This window comes from Amblyomma maculatum, chromosome 2 (assembly GCF_055883805.1).
Source record: "Amblyomma maculatum isolate TAMU_Amacu chromosome 2, ASM5588380v1, whole genome shotgun sequence".
Classification (NCBI taxonomy): Eukaryota; Metazoa; Arthropoda; class Arachnida; order Ixodida; family Ixodidae; genus Amblyomma; species Amblyomma maculatum.
Genome location: NC_139345.1, coordinates 46,766,446 through 46,789,193, shown reverse-complemented (window position 1 = coordinate 46,789,193; position 22,748 = coordinate 46,766,446). Strand labels below are relative to the sequence as shown.

The 22,748-nt window shown below is 47.5% G+C and overlaps 1 protein-coding gene across 1 annotated transcript; it reads right to left on the bottom strand.

Annotated features, from left to right (window-relative positions):
- Nucleotides 1-417: 417 nt before the first annotated feature.
- LOC146198557 (uncharacterized) lies at nt 418-19,580 on the bottom strand. Its single transcript, XM_084592614.1, has 3 exons — nt 18,987-19,580; nt 11,180-11,418; nt 418-936 (listed from the first exon to the last, which is right to left on the bottom strand). Exons 1-3 carry the CDS (start codon nt 19,479-19,481, stop codon nt 555-557), a joined length of 1,116 nt encoding a protein of 371 aa, XP_084448740.1. The 5' UTR covers nt 19,482-19,580; the 3' UTR covers nt 418-554.
- Between the last annotated feature and the right edge of the window lie 3,168 nt (nt 19,581-22,748).

Below are 22,748 nucleotides of genomic sequence, written 5' to 3'. Positions count from 1 at the left end.
GATAGCTGCCCATTAGTGTCCTGTGATGAGGTTAAAATTAATTTATATCTGATTAAATAACCTCTATCCTAGATGCGAGAAAGCATCGATTTGTACTGTGTTCCTCCGTTCAACGCTCGTCGTATTTAGGGTCTGTGATCCTATTGCTGCTTTTAACGTGCATGGTGAGCAACGCACCAAACATTTGTACTTCCTGCTAACGGAAACCAGAAACAAATAAAAAAAAACGCCATAAATAATTATTCAGAGTGAGATCCATAATGATGACGAAGATCAGTTCAAGCTTGTTGACTAATTATGTCAATCATTTTTACCCAAATTCTGCAAGCAGTACTTGCTATGTGGGTGTTTTCTGTTAGTTTTTAGAGACATGTTTGTTTCTCCTTGCCCATATACAAATAAGTGTTAACACTTCAGAGAACCATTTTTATTTCAAACAATATTGATTTTGCGATTATCCTTTGAGAGTGGAAATATATGGGGTACAGTGATGTTTGCGGCTGTAACAGAATGGCAAACGGTGTGGACAAAGTAAAGCAGAGCCGTAAGGAGAGTCAATTTTTGTCCTTGCCGCTTGTGCAGATAGCTTCGCACCCTGCGGCCGTGTAGAATTTGTTGGCAGCTAAGCCACCGAGGCACACGTTGTGCCTCAGCGTCTGCGCATTGGCCTCGATGCACTCGAACCCGCTCCCTTTGCGTCGCGCGAAGAACGGGTAGCGCATCAATTTGGTGGCACAGGGCACTGAGTTCGAAGGCCAGCACGCCATTGGGTCCGGCGGATTGTCGGTGCCGTTCCCCTTCGGTTTGCAGATTTTGAGGCATGCGGACTCAGTCACGAGCTCGCGGCCCGCGGGTTCCAGACAGCGGCCCTGAGGGAAGTTCCATTTGACACAGCCATCGCCGTCCCAGAACCACCAGATGTGCTTCAAGTCTCGCCTGCGTGCCAGTTTCAATGCCAGGTTATGTACGGATCACAAGAATCGTGTGTATACGTTGCGAGAGCTGCCTTATGGATGAGGGTGAAAACGTTTCATTGAAAGAAAAAAAAATCAGTTCTGGTTTATTTCTGATTAACCCTAGTTGAATTTCGATAGCAAAGGTGGCAGCTTCTTTTGCCTGCTACGTTATTGCCCTATCATGTTCTATCAGTATAAAGTGCTACATTATTGGTGACACTTAAGCTGATCCTTTAAGAATATGACGCGAGAGCTTAAGCTACCAGCACACATATAATCTAACTTGTAACTATATATATATATATATATATATATATATATATACCTGGAAACATATATATACCTGGAACATATATATATATGTTACCTGGAAACGCGGTACCAAAGTGATGTGCTCACTGACGAAGAGGACGACACAAAGCGTTGAGAAAGAGGACGACGCTCACAGAGTGGACACTGCACGGCTACTGAAGTCTCAGCGCCGAGTTCAGCCCATCGCAGTGCTGTTACATTAAGTGCATCCCCGTAACATCTTGGTGGAGGTCGCGGGTTCGACACAATCTGACGCTGGATCTCCGCAGTGGCCGTCACCTCGGAACCGTCACGATGACAACCGACGCGGCTCCATCTACCTCCGCAACCCCAACTGTCGTCGTAGCCCACCCCCGTGACCCTGGCTCATTCTGCGGTACAGATGAGGTCGACGTCGAGGACTGGCTTTCGCTTTATGAGCGTGTTAGCCAGCACAACAGGTGGGACGCCACGCTGATGCTGGCCAATGTCATCTTCTACCTTACTGGCACGGCACGCGTTTGGTTCGAAACGCATGAAGCAGAAATACTCTCCTGGGATATTTGCAAACAAAAACTCCGTGACCTGTTCGGAAAACCGGTTGGCCGTCAACTCGCCGCTAAGAGGGACCTCGCCAAACGTGCCCAGACATCTACCGAGCCTTATATTACGTATATACAAGACGTTCTGGCCCTCTGCCGAAAAGTTGATAAAGACATGCCAGAACCTGATAAGGTGGGGCACATCCTGAAAGGCATAGCCGACGATGCCTTCAATCTTCTACTCTGTCGGGACTGTACTACGGTTGACTCCGTTTTGCAGGTTTGTCGACATTTCGAGCAGGCCAAACACAGACGCATTGCACATCGCTTCGATCGGCTCCCCAACACTGCCCCTACCTCCACGTGTGAGGATCTGCCGACCCTAAGGCAACCTTCCAACACTGAAAATGTGACACGCATTGTGCGTCGTGAACTAGAAGCGCTCGCCCCTGCTGCATCCAACCCGCCCTCCTCGGACAGCAACCTAGCGACGATATCCCTCATTCAAGCCGTCGTTCGTCAAGAGGTTGCCAACTTGGGCGTCCCCTGTAGCCACACCGTAGAACAACACAGTTCGAGCTCCGTCCCTCCCATGGTCGCCACCGCTACATCCCGCAACACCTACGCGCCACGCTACCGATACCGCAATCCTGATGAGTGGCGCACCCCTGACGACAGGCCTATCTGTTTCACGTGCTCGCGTATTGGCCACATCGCTCGCCACTGCCGCAGCCGCTGGACATCACCACCTCGACGTTTTCCTTACGTTGACCGCTACTCCAATTACGGTCACCCCCGTTTCACGCCTCGTTATGAGCCGCCCCGCACCGATACTACTCCGCCTCCTCCTGTGTCCAGTCGGTCTCCTTCCCCGCCAGCCCGCCGTTCCCGTTCACCTCTTCCTGGCCGCAGTTCCTCGCCGTCCTCTGCCGGCCGCTTCACGGGAAACTAGCCAATGCAGCTCCCGGAGGTGACGCTGCATTGGTACCCCGACCTGGAAATCCTCTACTGCCCATTTCTTCGCCCTGTAACCTCCTGTCCCTTTTCGTGGATGGTGTTCCCGTCTCTGCCCTCATTGACACTGGTGCCCAAGTCTCGATCATGAGCTCATCGTTCTGCCGCCGCCTCAAGAAAGTACAGACCCCCGCCGCTTCGCCCACCGTTCGTGTTGCCGATGGCAGTACTGCTGCCGTCACTGGGCAGTGCACTGCCCGAGTCACCCTTGCCGGTCATCACATCCCTGTTTTGTTCACTGTCCTCAACCAGTGCCCTCACAATGTGATCCTCGGCCTTGACTTTTTAACGGCCCACTCTGCCCTTATCGACTGCTCCAGCGGCCTTCTTCGTTTGGACCTACCTGTCTGCTCAGAACATCCTCCATCTGCACCCCGCCTTCGCTCCACTGAGTTCGCTCGCCTGCCCCCTGACTCTGCTGTTTACCTACCTCTGTCACCTTTCCTGCCTGTGCCTGACGGTGACTATCTTGCTTGCCCTATCACCGAGGTCTTTCTTGACCGTAACGTCGTTCTTCCTCATCTCATCGTACGCGTTACACAGAACAGCACCTACCTTCCTATCCTGAACTTCAGTCTGTCACCCCAAGTTCTTCCCGAAGGAATATCCCTTGCTACCTTGTCCCCTCTCACAGACTGCACCATTTGTGCACTCACTCCTGGCCCACATTCAAGCGTCCTTCCAACACCCGTACTCTCCACCACAATTACCGACCCTATTTCCGCAATGATTGCCTCTGACCTCAGCCCCGAACACGCTCAGGACCTGCGCAACCTTTTGTTATCCTTCTCCGACATTTTTGACTTTGCTGCCGGTTCTCTGGGCCAAACATCAGTTGTGACTCACCGCATTGACACCGGCGATGCAAAGCCTGTACATCGGAGGCCTTATCGTGTGTCCCTTTCTGAGCGCCAAGTCATCCAGCAGGAGGTCGACAAGATGTTGGGCAACGATATCATCGAACCTTCGAACAGCCCCTGGGCATCTCCTGTCGTGCTCGTTAGAAAGAAAGACGACAGTTGGCGCTTTTGTGTCGACTATCGACATCTGAACAAGATTACAAGGAAAGATGTTTACCCGCTGCCGCGAATAGACGATGCCTTGGACTGTTTACATGGAGCCCGCTACTTTTCCTCCATCGACCTTCGTAGCGGCTACTGGCAGATCTCTGTTGACGAACAAGACCGCGAGAAGACAGCTTTTGTCACACCCGATGGACTTTACCAATTTAAGGTTATGCCTTTTGGACTTTGCAACGCCCCTGCTACGTTTGAACGCATGATGGACTCCTTACTCCGCGGCTTCAAATGGACGACTTGTCTATGTTACTTGGATGACGTGATTGTCTTCTCGCCCTCGTTCGAAAGCCATCTTAGTCGCCTTTCTTCCATCTTGGCACTTTTCCGCCGTGCCGGACTTCAACTGAACTCAAAGAAGTGCAGTTTTGGTCGCCGCGAACTTAAAGTGCTCGGCCATTTGGTGAATGCCACCGGCGTGCAACCCGATCCCGACAAAGTTCGCGCTGTCAGTGCGTTTCCATGTCCCCGTTCACCCCGTGATGTCCGCAGCTTTATAGGACTGTGTTCTTATTTTCGCCGGTTCGTCCCAAACTTTGCCGCTGTTGCTCGTCCTCTCACCAATCTGCTGAAGAAAGGCGTTCCTTTCTCATGGGGACCAGAACAGGCTAACGCATTCTCCACCCTCATCGCTATTCTCACCAATCCTCCTGTGTTGGCCCATTTCAACCCGTCTGCCCCGACGGAACTTCGCACCGACGCCAGTGGCCACGGGATTGGTGCCATTCTTGCACAGCGACAACGCGGCCAACATTGCGTTATTGCCTACGCCAGTCGTCTCCTGTCATCAGCAGAACAGAACTATTCTATTACGGAACGGGAGTGCCTGGCTCTCGTTTGGGCCGTTGGAAAATTCAGACCCTATTTGTTTGGCCGACCCTTCACTGTAATTACCGATCACCACGCCTTATGTTGGCTCTCTTCCCTGAAGGATCCTGCTGGCCGCCTCGGCCGCTGGGCACTGCGCTTGCAGGAGTATACCTTTTCCGTTGAATACAAATCCGGTCGGCTTCACCAGGATGCAGACTGTCTGTCCCGTTATCCTGTCGATCCCCCTTCCTCTACTGACCATGAGTCGGACCCCTGGGTCTTCTCTATATCGGACTTTTCCCACATAGCCGACGAACAGCGGTTGGACCCAACCCTCAGTTCTCTCATCGACCGCCTCCGCACACACAGCCGTGACTCTTCCCTCGCCCTGTTCTTCCTTCATGGGAATACGCTATACCGCCGCAACATGCGACCTGATGGTGCTGAGCACTTGCTGGTCGTTCCCCAACACCTACGCTCCGCCGTTCTCGAACAAATGCACGACGCTCCTACAGCTGGTCATCTTGGCCTCTCACGCACATACGACCGCGTGCGCCGGCGTTTCTTCTGGCCTGGACTCTACCGCTCTGTCCAACGTTATGTAGCCGCTTGCGACCTCTGTCAACGCCGGAAGAAACCCCCTGTGCTACCACCTGGACACCTGCAGCCGATTGCTATCCCGACTGAGCCATTTTCTCGTGTTGGCCTTGACCTCCTAGGGCCCTTCCCCGAGTCCTTGTCGGGAAACAAATGGATCGCTGTGGCCACCGATTATGCCACGCGGTACGTGATCACTCGCGCCATTCCAACCAGCTGCGCCACAGACGTTGCTGACTTCCTTTTGTACGACGTCATACTACACCATGGTGCTCCCCGTCAACTCCTTACCGACCGTGGCCGCTGTTTCCTTTCCCGAGTTGTTGAGGAAATACTTCGTTCTTGCTCCGTTCGGCACAAGTTCACCACTGCGTATCACCCTCAGACGAACGGCCTTACGGAGCGTCTTAACCGCACACTCACCGACATGCTCGCAATGTACGTATCCGACAGTCATCGCGACTGGGATATTAGTCTGCCATTTGTCACCTTTGCATATAACTCTTCGCGTCATGACACTGCTGGGTACTCTCCATTCTATCTTCTCTTTGGAAGAGACCCCTTACTGCCCTTCGACACTTTGCTCTCCGCCGCTAGCCCCGTCACAACCTATGCCCGCGATACCATCGCCCGAGCCGACGCTGCTCGCCAGATTGCTCGTCAGAATCTCACCATCTCTCAAGAAACTCAAAAACGCCGCTACGACGCTCACCACCGCGATGTGCACTACCCTGCCGGATCTCTGGTGTTGCTCTGGCTTCCGTGCCGTCGTGTGGGGTTGTGTCAAAAACTTCTGCCCCACTACACAGGTCCTTACCGTGTACTACGTCCAGTGACCGACGTTACCTATGAGATTTCACCGCTCCACCCAAAGTCACCGACTGCTACACCCACTTCCGAAATCGTACATGTCGCCCGCCTAAAGCCATATTACTCCCCCTCCACATCGCACGCCTAATATGCACCGGGACGTTGCCTTTTGCCGAGGGGGGTAGTGTTACCTGGAAACGCGGTACCAAAGTGATGTGCTCACTGACGAAGAGGACGACACAAAGCGTTGAGAAAGAGGACGACGCTCACAGAGTGGACACTGCACGGCTACTGAAGTCTCAGCGCCAAGTTCAGCCCATCGCAGTGCTGTTACATTAAGTGCATCCCCGTAACAATATATATATATATATATATATATATATATATATATATATATATATATATATATATATATATATATATATATATATATATATATATATATATATATATATCAGTTCAGTTCAGGCGTTCAGTCGTGTCCGACTCTTCGTGACCCTATGGACCATGTCACGCCACGCTTTCCGGTCTCTCACTATCTTCTTAACAACACATAGCTTCATCTGCAATGCCTCGAGAATGCCATCTAACCATCGCGTTCGCTGCCTACCCCTTCTCCGGCGACCCTCAACCTTTCCCAACATCAAATCTTTCTCCAGCGACTCCTCTCTTCTCATCAGATGACCAAAGTAGCTGAGCTTTAACTTTAGAATTTGACCCTCCAATGAGCAGTCAGGGTTTATGGTCGACAATATCGACTGATTTGATCTTCTGGCAGTCCAAGGAACTCTTAAGAGTCTTCGCCAGCACCACAATTCAAACGCGTCAATTCTTCGGCGGTCAACCTTTTTCACAGTCCAACTCTCGCATCCATACATCACAACTGGAAAGACCATAGCACGGGTTATACGGATCTTGGTTGGTAGACTAATGTCCCTGCTCTTTACTAGGTGGTCAAGGCTAACCATTGCTCTCTTTCCCAGAAGCAGGCGTCTCCTAATTTCATGGCTGCAGTCTCCTTCCGAGGTAATCTTGGCGCCCAAGAACAGAAAATCTGTCACAGCTTCCACTTCTTGTCCATTGATGCTCCAGGACTTGATAGGGCAAGACGCCATGATCTTCGTCTTTTTAATGTTCAGTTTAAGCCCAAATTTCTCACTCTCTTCTTGTACGCGCATCAGAAGTCTCTTGAGTTCCACTTCACTTTCTGCCATTAAAGTGGTATCATCCGCATATCTAAGGTTGTTGATACGTTTTCCAGCAATCTTCACTCCAGCTGAAGACTCGTCCAGACCGGCCTTCCTCATGATGCACTCTGCATATAGGTTAAATAGGCAGGGCGACAGTATTCAGCCTTGCCTCACCCCTTTCTCAATCGGAAACCAATCAGTAAGGCCATGCCCAGTTCTGACTGTGGCCTCTTGTCCTTCATACATGTTCCTGAGGAGACAGATGAGGTGAATTGGAACTCCCATCTCTTTGAGAGCTTGCCACAATCTGCTGTGATCTACGCAGTCAAACGCTTTCGCATAATCAATAAAGCAGAAATAAATGGGTTTCTGGAACTCTCTTGCTTTTTTCATAATCCAGCGAAGGTTGGCAATTTGGTCTCTAGTTCCTCTGCCCTTGCGAAACCCAGCTTGCACGTCCGGAAGCTCCCGATCCACATACTGCTGCAGCCTACCTTGCAGGATTTTTAACATCACCTTGCTAGCATGCGAAATAAGCGCGATCGTGCGGTAGTTGGAACAATCTTTGGCTCTGCCTTTCTTTGGAATGGGGATGTAAACTGACCTCCTCCAATCCTGTGGCCACTGCAGGGTTGTCCAAATCTTTTGACATAATGTATGCAGTGTGTTAACAGCGTCGTGGTTGAGGTTTTGAAGCAACTCAGCTGGAATACCATCAATTCCGCTAGCTTTGTTCTTAGCAAGGCTGGCTAAGGCCCATTCAACTTCACTCTTCAGGATGCCCGGCTCGAGATCAGTAATCACAACCGTCCTGTGTTGGGTTTGCACATCCGGGTCCTTCTTGTACAGTTCTTCTGTGTATTCCTGCCACCTCTTCTTTATCTCTGAGGCTTCAGTGAGGTCCTTGCCTCGTTTGTCCTTTATCACGCCCAGCTTAGCACAGAAGCTTCCTTTGATATCTTTGATGGTCTTATACAGAGCTCTTGGGTTCCTTAATTGGCTGTTGTCCTCAACTGCTTGACACTGTATGTTCAGGAAGGCATTCTTATCTCTCCTTGCTATTTTCTGAAAATCCGCATTGAGGACCTTGTATCTTTCTCTTTCCCCCATACCTTTTGCCATCCTCCTTTCCTCAGCTCTTTGCAAAGCCTCTTCAAATAACCAGTTTGCTTTTTTGCATTTCTTTTGCTTTGGAACTACCTTAGTAGCAACTTCTTGTATTATATCACGAACATCAGTCCACATCTCTTCGGGCTCTTTGTCTTCTAGATCTAATTCTTGAAATCGATTCCTCACTTCCACAGCATATTCTAATGGAATCTGATCCAGATCATACCTTAAAGGCCTTCTAGTTTTCTGCGTTTTCCTCAATCGAAGCTTAATTTTGGCAATAAGAAGCTGATGATCGGTGCCACAATCGGCCCCAGGCCTTGTTTTTACTGCTTGTATAGCGCTTCTCCATCTCTGCCGGCAAATAATATAATCGATCTATTCCTGTACAAACCGTCCGGTGAAATCCATGTGTACAGGCGCCTCTTGTGCTGTTGAAAATGAGTATTCGCTATGGTCAGGTTGTTTTCTTGATAGAACTCTACTAGCCTCTGCCCAGCTTCATTTGGCTCACCAAGACCGAACTTGCCTGTAATTCCGGATATTTCTTCACTCCCGACCTTAGCATTCCAGTCTCCTATGAGAAAAACGACGTCTGATGATGGGGTGCGGTCTAAAAGGCATTGTAGGTCCGCATAAAATGTCTCAACGTCAGCTTCTTCAGCAGCAGTGGACGGTGCATAGACTTGGATAACTGTTATGTTGAAAGGGTGACCTTGGATCCGAAGTGAAATCATTCGGTCGTTTTTGGGGTTGTACCCTAGCACTGCTTTGCCCATTCTTCTGTTTACTATGAGAGCGACCCCATTCCTTCTCTTGGATTCGTGCCCACAATAAAAGACATAATGGTCGCCGGAGTTAAATTCTCCCATTCCGGTCCACTTGAGCTCGCTGATACCCAAGATATCAATGTTCAATCTGTCCATTTCTCGCTTGACGATATCCAGTTTACCTTGCGTCATAGATCTTACATTCCATGTTGCTATGTGATATATCTCCTTGCAACATCGGACTTTCCGGTCGCTTCCCGACACATCCACAACTGAGCGTACTTTTGGCTTTAGCCCAGCCGCTTCATTCGTCCTGGAGCTACTAGGAATCGCCCTTTGTTTATCCCCAGTAACATGTGGGACGCCTTCCAACCTGGGGGGCTCATCTTCCGGCGCCATATCGATAATGGTATTGTGACTGGCCATAGGATTTTCTTGGCAGGAAATACTGGAGTGGGTTGCCATTACCTTCTCCAGTGAATCACATTTTGTCAGAACTCTCTGCCGTGACCTGTCTATCTTGGGTGGCCCTACACAGCAGAGCTCACGACTTCATCGAGTTTCGCAAGCCCCTCCGCCACGACAAGGCAGTGATCTATGAAGGGGATATATATATATATATATATATATATATATATATATATATATATATATATATATATATAGTTACATGTATAGTCAACACCGGTGTCAATATGTATGTATGTATGTATGTATGTATGTATGTATGTATGTATGTATGTATGTATGTATGTATGTATGTATGTATGTATGTATGTATGTATGTATGTATGTATGTATGTATGTATGTATGTATGTATGTATGTATGTATGTATGTATGTATGTATGTATGTATGTATGTATGTATGTATGTATGTATGTATGTATGTATGTATGTATGTATGTATGTATGTATGTATGTATGTATGTATGTATGTATGTATGTATGTGTCTATCAATCCATCAGCGTATCGACAGTGGTCCGCCGTTCACGTTCAGCGCGTCATTTTTCAACCTGAGTCGTTTATGCACAATTGGGAGTTGACATTACCTTGTAGCTGACGTCTTACCGCCCATTCTTAATAGATACCAATTTCTAGCTAATGTGAGCCTAAATGATCTTAAAATGTATTTTGTTAACATGTTTCTAGGTTTTATATCCGTCTATTATTCATTGTTACCGTACATGCATATTGGGTATTCGTTTTCGTTTTCTTGCTCTGTTTCACTTATAATATGTTAAGTAGAATCTGCTTCTACTTTTGTTTTGTATGCGCATTTGTTAAATGTTTTTTTCTGTTGGCAGTTTTGTCATGATGGTTAAATATTATTTTGTTTTTAGTTTCATCCTGTGTATGTGCATTTTTGTCGCTTACTGCCATTTAGAGGTGCCTGGGCCCGGTCAAGCTGTTTTTATCAACTTTTAGCCCTCTCATCTCTCTAAGATGTACTCTCGTCCTGGAAAAATAAATTGTATTGAATTGAATTGATGAAGCACATATATAATAGAAACGGTCTCTTAAATCACTAATATTGTAGTTACAAAGCTGTTGCAATCGTCTGGGGTAAGGCGTAATCATATTCAGATCAACCAATGATTGGTTGATGTTTTCGGGCTGAGAGGAAGAAAGTGTCAATATTCCCTTGGGAAAGAAGAGGAAGAATAGAAGAAGAGGAAGAAGAGATTGGTCACCGCCATGTTTGGACAAGGTTAAGGTCTGCGAGGAAGTGAGTGCCATTTTCCCCCTGGGCAAAGAAGAGGAAAATGAGAAGAAGAGGAAGTTGAGACGTGCCTGAGTGTAGAAGAGGAAGTGTTTTCCGGTTCTTCTTACAGTTGGTAGTGTGCGCGTGTGCTGTGTATCTTCTCCTGTGTTTGTGTTTATTTGCGCCACATATCTGAATACGATGAGTATCTCCCTCCCCTCCCAATTATTTATATTTTGATATCAAACAAGTGCGCAGTGAAGAGTACAGTGACTAAGCCTATATAAATTTCGAAATTTATCACTCACTCTGAGCAAGATGCTAAGAAGGTCACCGAAGAGCACTGCCTGGAAGGCGGCCGCTTGGTCACGCAATGCTGTCGGCACTGTTGGAGCGTGGCAAACCGGTTGCGGCCACGGTTGCACAGAACCTCCGGCATCTTGTGAAGGGTGGACACGCACGACCTGGTCCACTGGTCGTAGTAGTGCCACTCAGTTGATCTGTTCGGACCACCAGCGCAGTACTTGAACGAGGTTCTGTCGCATCGCTGTTGCAGAAGAAATTGATGCGCTTTTGTAGCAAGCGCTACATTAGCCGCAAAGTCGCATTTCGCTGTGGTGATCACCGAGCCGTGGTCGCACCGCTCTTACATCACATCTGGCGATCTATATAAGTGGTGTAGTACTAACGACTGATGGATAACCAGTCACTATAACTATTATCAATTAATGACTAACTAGTCACTAACCAGTACTAACTAATGATTAACTAGTCAATAACTAGCACTAAATGGTCTTTAGTCCTGACTAAATAGTCACGAATAATGACAATGATTGGCTATAATGTCGTCATATGGTCTCCATCGACTACGGCCGCTCGAGCACAAGTTGGATCAACGGATTTTGGATATTCGACGAACGGACGCCGAGAATATCAATTCTTCTAAGGTGGGCCTTCCTCGTCTCGTTACGATTTTTGGGACTTTGATGTGTTCGACGAGCCACGTAGTCAGCTAAGCCTGAGATTAGGCCTAGCGGTGAGGAGCCACTGGCCGCGGAAGCTCCGCTCGGAGACTACCGTAACCATGAGAGAGACCGTACAAGGTACGGAGATAGATCCCGAGGAATTGAACGTGCCGGGACAATGGTACGTTTGTAAGAAGAAAGGGAAAGCGGCTGCCCTAGTGAACGACGAGGCACGCAATATGGAACGCCAGCGAGCCGCCGAGAAGCTCGAAGGCAGGAAGATGGCGGCAAAGTCGGTTGAAAGGCAATTTGTCCGCATTCCGGACGGCGCCGAGAAAATAGTCATGAGGCCGCGCGGCAGTCTCGTACGTCTGATGAAATACGGAAGTGCGTATTTGGCTGACGTAATAGTTAGGGCGGCTGGCGTGAGCCCAGACGCAGCCGGGGAAGATGCCATCTCTTTGAATGTGAAGCAACATTCCATTCTTGTCGCCACCGTCAGCGCGGAAAGGAAGAGAAAGTACGCCGACTTGAGGCTCCTCGCGTTTGAAGGGGAAAAAATTGAACTGACTACGTACATCGCTATGCCAGAGGACTGCGGGAAAGGCGTCATACATGAAGTCCCTTTGTCCTTCTCGGACGGAGATATTTTGAAAAGGCTGCAAGTCTACGGGAATCCTCCGGTCCTGGGGGTGCGAAGACTGGGAAGAAACTCGAGGACAGTTTTAGTACTGTTCGAAGACAAAGAGGTACCGTGGTAGGTGAGACTCACGCCCGTGGCGCAACGCTGCGTTCTCCACTGCAAGAAGTTTTGAAGTTTGCAACGCCTGCGGCAGGCTCGGACACCGCGAAGACGTCTGCCCGGACCCCGCAAATGTGAAATGCCGTGGCTGTGGCATGGAACAACCACCACAAGACCATTTCTGTGAGTGCAGGTGTCAACTTTTCGGGAAAGGACAAAAAATGTCGAGAACAAAAAATGGTGAGAAAAAATGTCGAGAACTCTACCGCGTTCCATACGAGGTAAAGAAGAGGAAGTGGGAACGCAAGGTCAATAAGCAACAGCAGCAGCAACTTCAGAAGCAACAGCAACAGCAAGTCGAAGCGATCGTCGAGCAAAATCACCGAGGTCGTTCCAAGGCCAAGCGTGTAAACGAGGACTTTCCCGCCAGAAACGACTCCTTGCCGAGGCTGGAGGAGACTACCGAAGGGCGACAGCTGCGCGGCCGGTCGAGTTCCAGCTCCAGGGGGCGTTCTGGATCCAGACGCAGCTGGAGATCGAGTTCCAGGGACCCGGAGAACCCGTGGACTAAGAAGCGGAGCCTGAGCAGGGATCGTAAAAATGTAAGCTTTGAGAGTGGGGCTTCCCATGCAAATGATAAGAAGGACGAGGAGATCTACAAATTAAGGAAAGAAGTTGGGGATCTTAAAGATATCATTAATAAGCTCACTCAAGAGTTGCATAGACCAAAGGGGCAAGCGCGTACTGGGTCCCTCTCCCCCCATAGAGCGCCACCGAAATTGGTATCGAAACCAACTATACCCTGACCCCTAAGGCTGCGACTTCCACGTAGCCTGCGGCACCGGAGGAGGAAAAGGTGATAGTAGAATCGGCTATACCGCCTCCAATGAAACGCAAAGGGGAAGACGGTTATCCATTGGTGGCACTAGAAAGAGGATTAGAAGCCAAAATCGAAGCTAAATTTGAATCTTTCATGGCCCAAATTATGGGAGCAATAAACCAAATTCAAAGCCAGATCCAAACCCTTACGGGCGAAGCACAACTTCAAAGGGCAGAATTAGTTGCCATCGGAGAATGGCAGCAAAAAGCTGAGGAAACATTTGATCAGCTCCATAATGGGCAGAGGCGCACCAAGTGAGTCTTTAATCTGGCAGTGGAATTGTCGCGGCTTCCAACGCAAGCGTGCGTTAGTGCAACAGTCATTGACGCTATTAGATGAGAAACCACTAGCTATAGCCCTGGAAGAGACGGGTAAAGCAGCAAAACTCTCGGGATACCAATCTTTTTCAAGTTACCGAGGTGGGAAATCTCGCGTCACAACATTGGTTAAGAGGAACATTGCTGCAATCATGCACGAAATCAGTTCGAAAGAAATTGAGGCAGTGCTATTGGAAATTCTTACGGGACGAAAAGAGGAACCAAGCCTGTTCCTATTAAATTTATATAGTACGCCACAGCAGAGAAATGTGAGATTCAGGACCCTCTTTCGCAAAGCGATAATCACAGCCGGGATTAACCCCTTGCTAATAGTCGGTGACTTCAATGCGGCGCACCCGCAATGGGGTTACGCTAAACAAGATCCTAAAGGAAGGCAGTTATGGGAAGACGCGCACGAGCTGGGACTCACCTTGCACACGGACCCTGGTTTTCCCTCCAGGGTGGGTAACAGCGTCTGCGTAGACACTTCTCCTGACTTGACCTTCTCCAAAAATGTGAAAGATTTTGCCCCGCCGGGGTGGTGCAGTGGTAAGACGCCCGACTACTGTGCCGGAGTTCCCGGGTTCGAACCCGACCGCGGCGGCTGCGTTTCGATGGAGGCGAAACGAAGTGGCGTCCGTGTGCTGTGCGATGTCAGCGCACGTTAAAGATCCCCAGGTGGTCGAAATTTCTCCGTAGCCCTCCACTACGGCTCCTCTTTCTCTCTTTCCACTTTCATTCCCACCTTCCTCCCTTCCCTTACGGCGCGGTTCGGGTGTCCACAGAGCAAGTGTGACAGTTACTGCGCCTTTCCCTTCCTGTGAACCAATTTACTGAACTGGCAAAATTCGGAGCAAAATTTTGGCAGCAACCATTTTATTCTGGCCTCGATCCTTAAACAGGGAGTAAAGACGCGCCGTGTGTGTCAACCGAGGGAGACGCAATGGGAACTATTTAGGGAAAAGCTAGAGAAGGCTGCCGAAAGGAAGATTACAAACATAGAAAAATGAACGAAGACCCTCATGCGTCACGTTGGAGAGGCAACAAAGAATCTTGAAGGGGACGATGCCCCGGTGATAGCTGATAGCAAACTGCTTCACATGTGGGAGGCAAAACATGGTATGGAGCGCAGACTAAAGAAGCAAAAGTGGAACCGTAATCTTAGAAGGAGGATAGCTAGACATAATAAAGAAATTGAAATTTATGCGGTTAAATTATGCGAACAGAATTGGTGTAGCAGATGCGACGAGATGGAAGGGGGCATGAGCCTTTCCAGAACGTGGGGTCTGCTGAGACACCTATTAGATCCGACCAACTCAAAATCCCAGTCAGGAATTAGATTATCAAAAGCCAGGCACGCGTTTAAGGGTACAGACGCGGAATTTATGGATGCACTAGTCAACATGTACATTGGCGATACTCATAGTGCCGCCCTCCCAGAGTATGACGGAGCTCCCAACGAGGAGCTGGGCGCACCCATCACGGAGGCGGAGGTCAGGGCAGAAATATTGGGACTAAAAACAAAATCGACCCCGGGCCCTGACGGGATAACTAACAAAATTTTAAGAAACCTGGATGATGACTCCATCAGCACTCTTACTGAGTATATGCAAGAAATTTGGACTAAAGGGCACCTGCCTCGGCAGTAGAAGTCGGCAAACGTAATTCTAATCCAAAAACTGGGCAAACCCCCGAAACTAGAAAATCTAAGACTTATTTCTCTAACCTCATGCATGGGAAAATTGATGGAGCATGTAGTCCAGACACGACTGACGCGCTTTATGGAGAAACACGACCTGTGGCCGCACGAGATGGTCGGCTTTCGACCGGGTTTGAGCACGCAGGACGTGATGCTCCGACTCAAATACGACATAATCGACTCGCGTTCTAGAGACGCCAAAGTGATTCTCGGCCTGGACTTGACAAAGGCTTTTGACAAAGTTAAACACGAAGCGATCCTCCACGGTCTCCAAGAAATCGGAGTAGGTGAACCAACATATGAGTACATCAAGGACTTCTTGTCAAACAGAACTGCCTGCATAAAGTTTCAAGACATTCAGTCCCCCACAGTGAAGTTAGGGAGCAGGGGGACGCCGCAGGGCTCGGTTCTCTCCCCGTTCCTTTTCAACGTGGCGATGAGGGGCCTCCCAGAAGCTCTGAGGAGCATAAAGGGGCTAAATTTCAGTATTTATGCGGATGACAGCAATCTCTGGGTTAACCAGGTTAGTGATGCGAGCATTGAGGAGCGCCTGCAAGCGGCGGCGGACACTCTCGTAGACGACGCTGCCAGTAGGGGTCTATCATGCTCGCCGCAAAAATCAGAATTATTTGTCTATAACCCAGTCACTCCGATGCAAGCGCAGCTGGGAATTGGACATTAAAGTAGAAGGAAAACCAGTTCCAAAGGTAGATCAAATCAGAATCTTAGGACTATTCATTCAGGAAAATGGATATAATGATGGAACAATCAGAAAGCTAGAGGGATTCGCCACACAAGCCAAGGGAATATTTAGAAGAATCGCGTTGAAAGGACGAGGCCTGAAGGAAAGAAGCTTGCTTAAACTCATCCAAGCCTACGTAATGAGTCGCGTGAGCTATGCCACGCCGTTCTTAAATATCAGGTCTGAGGAGAAGAGGTTAGACTCTCTCATTCGACGGTGCATAAAGAGGGCCCTGGGCTTACCAATTACCACATTCACAGAGAAGCTCCTCTCTATGTGAATGCACAATAGACTTTCGCAGCTGGAAAGATTAAGTCGAACGACCACGGGCAGAACTATACTCGAAATGGTAGGCCTGCAGACAGATAGGGGACTACGAGAAAAATCAAGTATCCCACAGGGCTGTCGAGATAATGTAATCATTCCCCCCCTCCCTCGTAACATGCATCCCATATTCAACACAGAGAGGAGGGAGAAGAGAGCAGAAGCACTAATCAGACGCTTCGATTCTATGGACAGCAAGTCGGTTGCGTACGTGGATACATGGACGAGCGTCTGCAAAATTATACGGAGATTCTTCAAAATTACAGGTTAAGCAGGAGACTGGTGCCACCACCGGATAAAAGTCTAAACAATAGGGAGGCCGTCGCACGGCGGCGCCTGCAAGCTGGGAACTTTGTAAACCCGGTCTGAGCATATTATGTCCAAATGGAAGATAGGAGAAACAATAAATGCAGGCACTGTGGGGAGAGAGGGACCCTCGACCATATAATCTGGGAATGTACTAGCTCCCCAGGGGCTAGAACAAATATAAATTGTAGAGAAGCCTGGGAAGCCCTGCTGCGGAGCGAGGTCCCCGCTCCATAGCTACAAGCCATCCGCCTGGCGGAAGAAGCCGCGAAGAGCCAAGACCTTTTTGCCTGCTTCTGATCGCGGAGGTCTCTGCTCCCGTCCCTTAGGCCTGCGTGGCGGGGGCGGGAATTGGGGGCCTCCTAATCTGGTGGAAAATAAAGTTGTTATCATCATCAACGCATACACGAAGTTAACCCCGCCGGGCGTTCGATGCAGGCGTCCGTGCGGTGAAATACTCATTTGCCGCTTCCTCGAACGCAGAACCACATACAGACTCAGTGCTGGGGGCATCAGCGGCGTTGAAAATTAGTTTACAGGAAAGAAAAGGCGCCGCATCTGTCACAATTATTCGAGGACACTTAAGCCGAGTCGTAAGGAAAAGAAGGAAGGTGGGCTTGAAAATAGAAAGAGGTGCCGTAGTGGAGGGCTTCAGACCATCGCGCAACAGACTCTTTTGCCTAATTACTTTAGTGGTCCAAAGGGCTCCCTAAGGCATAAATAAAGCCCCCGCTCTTTACGAGACATGAATGACCACAACAAGTTCAGCCATGAAAGCGTACCTCTCACTACGTATATCCTGGCATAGCTGAGCTAAGCCACTGCCATTTTGTTTGCTTTATTTTATTCAAAGGCATGTCTTGTTCCTAAGTCCATGACATTTGGATAGAGGACACATTTAAAAATGCATATAAGACTTGGATGGGCTTCTTTACATCTTTATTATAGTTAATACTCTATGAATGAAAACGTTTTTCCTCTTTTCTGTTTTTACGGAACTAAAGCAATGTAAGAGTGCATTTCCCAAGCATATACTATATATTTTTTAATGCGTAGTTTTTCAACAAACATATCAAAAATTCTAAGCTTTACTGTTTAGGCCTGGTAATTCCCCTGTTGAGCTCGACGACACACATTCGATCTCCGCCGCGGCGGCTACATTTTGAAAGTGAAACGCAAGGCTCCCGTGCTCTGTCCCATGGCAGTGCATTTAAGAGATCACCAGAGGGGTCTATAATTATAGAGCATTCCTACGCCGTTTCCCATTTAGTCGACGTCGTTTGAGATGTTGAATCCTATATATCAGTTTACGCCGGTTAATTCAGCAACATAGAAGCCGTACGTAATTATATGTGGGCTGCCTGATTTTTCTTTTTTACCAGCGTGCATTTCCTTCACGAGTCGAACAACCTTTGATTAGTACTGAAATGTATTCTAGAGTGCGACGAATGAGTTGCAGGACATTTAGGTAAAAAAAAAAAAATGAATCGGTTGATTAGCGCGACCACTGACTTGCATACGTGATATTTACGATTCGTTTAGCTAAGCTTTGCTCAGCTAAACTCTGCTTTGCCGCGCCTTACCACGTTTACCGAAGTATTTACACCGGACGCTTTAAGCTTTAATTAGAGTGGAGGAGGCCTAATATGTGTGTTCAGTTTTCAAATTTGCGAGAGAAGGTGAAGAGGATGAAGATAAAATCATACGAAGCACAGCCTGAAAGACTCGCCCCTCAGCACCTGACGAAACCTGACGACCAAGACGGCACCTGACGACCAAGACGGTATAATAGTAGTAGATCAGGCAAAGCTGATCTACTTGCTTTGGCCGGGTTTGAAATCATCTGGAAGTCAGTTTTTTTTTTTTCAGCGGTTGCACGAAAGGTGTTTCAGAGCCATCACAACGGAATTCAAGATTGCGGGTAATAATAATGGTGCATTAGAGGAGAACTTGTTCTTTTAAACAGATAAGCATTGTAAATAAATATTTAAAACAAGTTTTTTCAACTGTTCTGAATAGAGACCGCCTTCGTCGGATGCAGCTCATAAATCGTAGTGACTACGGGTGTTCATTTCTTAGCTTTGAACACATTACCCATAATGTTGTGAAGACAAAGCGACGTCGGCAGCAGAATACTCACCAAAGGAGGTGGCAACCCCCGCTTTCTTTTGGTGCCTCTTCTTCGGCCATTTCTCTCTAAGGCTGCTGGCGTGGCTGCGCCGGTGACACCGATTTCAGAGCCTCCGAGACCAGCCTGGTCGCCAGCCTGGTCGGCCGGACTGTCGCCTTCTGCTTCGAGCTCCTCGCGCGACGGCCAATTGCTCAGCGTCACTATGACGGCCGCGAACATGATGCACAGGTAGAGCAATGCGCTGCCAAACATGACTCGCGGCACAAGGCTTGGAGGACCTTCATCGATAGCCGGGACTTTGCACTGCTGGATCCGGATGGCACTGCGAGGCTTGGGCATGGCAAGGTCTGACATGGTTCTCGTTGGTTTGTCGACGAGCAGCGCGATTTCGCTTCTTTCTCTCATCAGTCTAAAGCTAGCACGCGCATATTTCATAGTAATGATGGCGGCGGTCGCAAGAAAAAGAACTGTAAAATGTATGTGCCGAACCACTACCGCATACATACTTCTGGGCAGACTCTGTGACAGATGTTAAACCATTTAATTGGGACTACTAGGCGCTATTATCTCTTCATGTAATTCCTTCCCCGACGACCCGTAAAATATCGCCCATATTTCTAGTATATGTATTCGGTCAATAAATCATGTCCCTTTATTTTAAGTTAGTCAAGGAAGACATATCTCTGACTCAAAACACCGCTGACGTATGCGTTGCCTTTTACCGTTCACATTTATGACGATGATATTTCACGGTTCCCTCAGCGCTGCACCGCACTGCGTGGCGCTGTTCTGTCGCCATGCTGCCTTTTTTTTCTTCGTATGCTTTTTCGTCACGGTGTTGTTTTATCTGGCATACTGTTTTGACGCGTGCTGTTTTTGCGCAATTCTTTTTTTTTTTTTTTTCCTGTGCAGAGCTGTTTTGTCGATTGCTGTTCCATCGCGCGCTGTTTTTTTTTTTGTTTCCCGTATTTCCTGTTTCGTCGAAAACTAACAACGTGTAAAAGCTTCAAGATATCAATATATTCCGTGCCTAAATATTACCGCATATGCTGCCACCTCCCTTCTCTCGTCGTAGTGGGAGGGCTCCCGATTATGACGATCACTTGGAATGGCATAGCAAGCATGGACATTGCACAGCAAACTGGCGCCTTGAGCTTGGTCTTCATCAGAACATTGACATTTATCGGACTATGCATTTCATCATTTCATACCATTACTCCACGATGCACCTTAGAACACACTTAATGGCCGCATTTTATCTCCCCTTCATTTCTTTTAATCTCCTGACGATTTTTTTTCCATCTTTACCTCCCGAATTCCCCTTCCTACACCGAGTAGCATGTCAGCGAAATTTAAACGCGGGATAAAATCTCTGTTCTTCATTAAAGGGTCTCTCTTTCTCTCCATCAAAACATCAGCGCAGCTGGGATGGAACCTCGTCTTTAAGTCTCAATAGTCGAGCACCCAAATGACTGAGCCAGAGCAGCGGGCCGTAATATGATTTTTCTCTGCTCTTCACGTGTCCACTATCGAATCTGTGTTTCATCTTGCGCTTATGGTAGACGTGTTACCTATTTTAGGAGCATATACCTGAAAATAACGCGACGACCACTTTTGACTATTGCCAGTAAAAGTGATGATATAAATAAATAAATAAATAAATAAATAAATAAATAAATAAATAAATAAATAAATAAATAAATAAATAAATAAATAAATAAATAAATAAATAAATAAATAAATAAATAAATAAATAAATAAATAAATAAATAAATAAATAAATAAATGCAATCAATTCGTAAATCTATTATAAATCAATCAAGTTTATTTCTCAAGAAAATTTCGCACAAAGAAATCACAATTAGGGGCTGTCAAACCTCATAGGACTTGTAAGGCAGCACTTGACACCATAAGGTCGCGAACGGTGCTTCACACTTATAAAAATTATAACTAAGTAAAACGACGCTATGATGTAAACAACGCAATTTACGACACAAATGTCCACAGCTATTAGGAAAATGAAGGCGGAAGAATCAAAGCCATATTAAAGCCAACAATGCTAACAACATACAGACGATGAAAAGCATAGGGGAAAAAAATGATCAAGAAAGATATAAGGGAAATCACTGCATGGAAAAAATCCGAGTATAAGATTTAGTGCTTAGGTGGAAACAGTTGAACGCAATAGTTTCTTAATTTATAACTTGTATATGCAAGGGAAGTATTTGACGGCAATTTTTTTGCAAGTATTTGACGGCTCATAGAAAGCACGAGTTCGTTTACCATAAAGAAAGGAACATTGAGTAAAGATATATTTGTCTTTCGGCCTCAGACATCCACTCCGAACGTACTCAACTTTGCGTTCATCGAAGCTAACAAACAAACAAACAAAATGATAGATAGACTAAAAAGGTCTGGTCGAGAAAACCGCCGCTATGAAAAAGTGCAAGCCATGTTCTAGGTCAAGAAAGGAGCATATTATAGATGCGGGTCTTTTCACCCACTGCGTGATGCATTTTAATACTCTATAGTGCGTGAAGATCTCGAAGGGTCCGCTTAATGAATATAGAACGCCTAGCGAGGGGCGCCACCACCATAGACCATGCTATCCTTACCGCAGGAAAAGCCCGTTTCAGTCTATAATCATAAATTGTTTTCTCTTCCGTGCTGATAGACTCTGACTGAAGGGACTTCGCGTGGGAATCATTGCGATTTCCGCTGCCCTTGATGGCGTTTTTTTTTTTCTCTCAGTGTCCACTCTGACTATCTATCAGAGTATTCATTTGGTTACTCTGCGTCTCACACTATTCATAATTCCGTCCTTTGTCCTACATCAGCAGTACTTTACAGGAAATTAAAGCCCAAAGCGTCAGGACTCAGGACGCAGCACTGTAGGCAATTCAGAGGTCTTTATAGTGTCCGAGACAAGCAGTTTACATATACCGTCCCTCTATCTAATACGGCCCTTTATTAAAGATGAAAATGGTATTATTGCTCGGGCAGTCTTCTCAAGTCTAGCATTAGTTTTGGATTCAATAATGTAAGTATGACATGCTATCCGCTTTTATTATTATATTGTTAAGAGGGCCGCAAGCTTTGTGTACAACAAGACGCGCGGGGAGTTAATATTAGCAGCGCTTTGTGTGTTTTCTTAGTTTTCAGCGAATGCTAGTTTTCATATCTGTCAACGCCTCAAGCCGTTTTAAAGTGTGGCTACACGCCGCAGCCTGTCCGAGAGGGGACATTTGTCTCAGCTCTGTCTCCTCGTTATCCGTACGTTGTGTCTAAAAGGTGCAACTTCGACAATTTTTTATTACGTTCGCAAGAAGGAAAGGAATTTTAACTGTATATTCTCTATGGTGTACAGATCTCCCACGCCAAATTTAATACCTGAACGCGGCTGAGTTATTCCGCAATTGAATCTTAAAGGCAATTGCTCATTGATCGAACTTTCACTCCAAAATCAAACGATTCGTACTGACCATCCTGTGCTGCTGACATCATGGCTTGGTCAGGTGCGTGCTCAGCCAGTGCTTCTCAAGCGGTTTCAGGGTATTTCTGCAAACTCAAACCTGTTTAGGTTGCTGCTCGATATGACGCACTTGTCAGTGTGGTGGGTCACGGGAACTTGTGCTGCCTTGTCGTGTGCACACGTTCCTCAACGGCGACCATGGGCAAGACCTACTATAAACTTCCAAGCGGCAAGGAGCTTTCCGACAGATGGGTGCAAGCTCTGAACCCGCGTAAAATGGCACCCAAGAAGCAAATAGC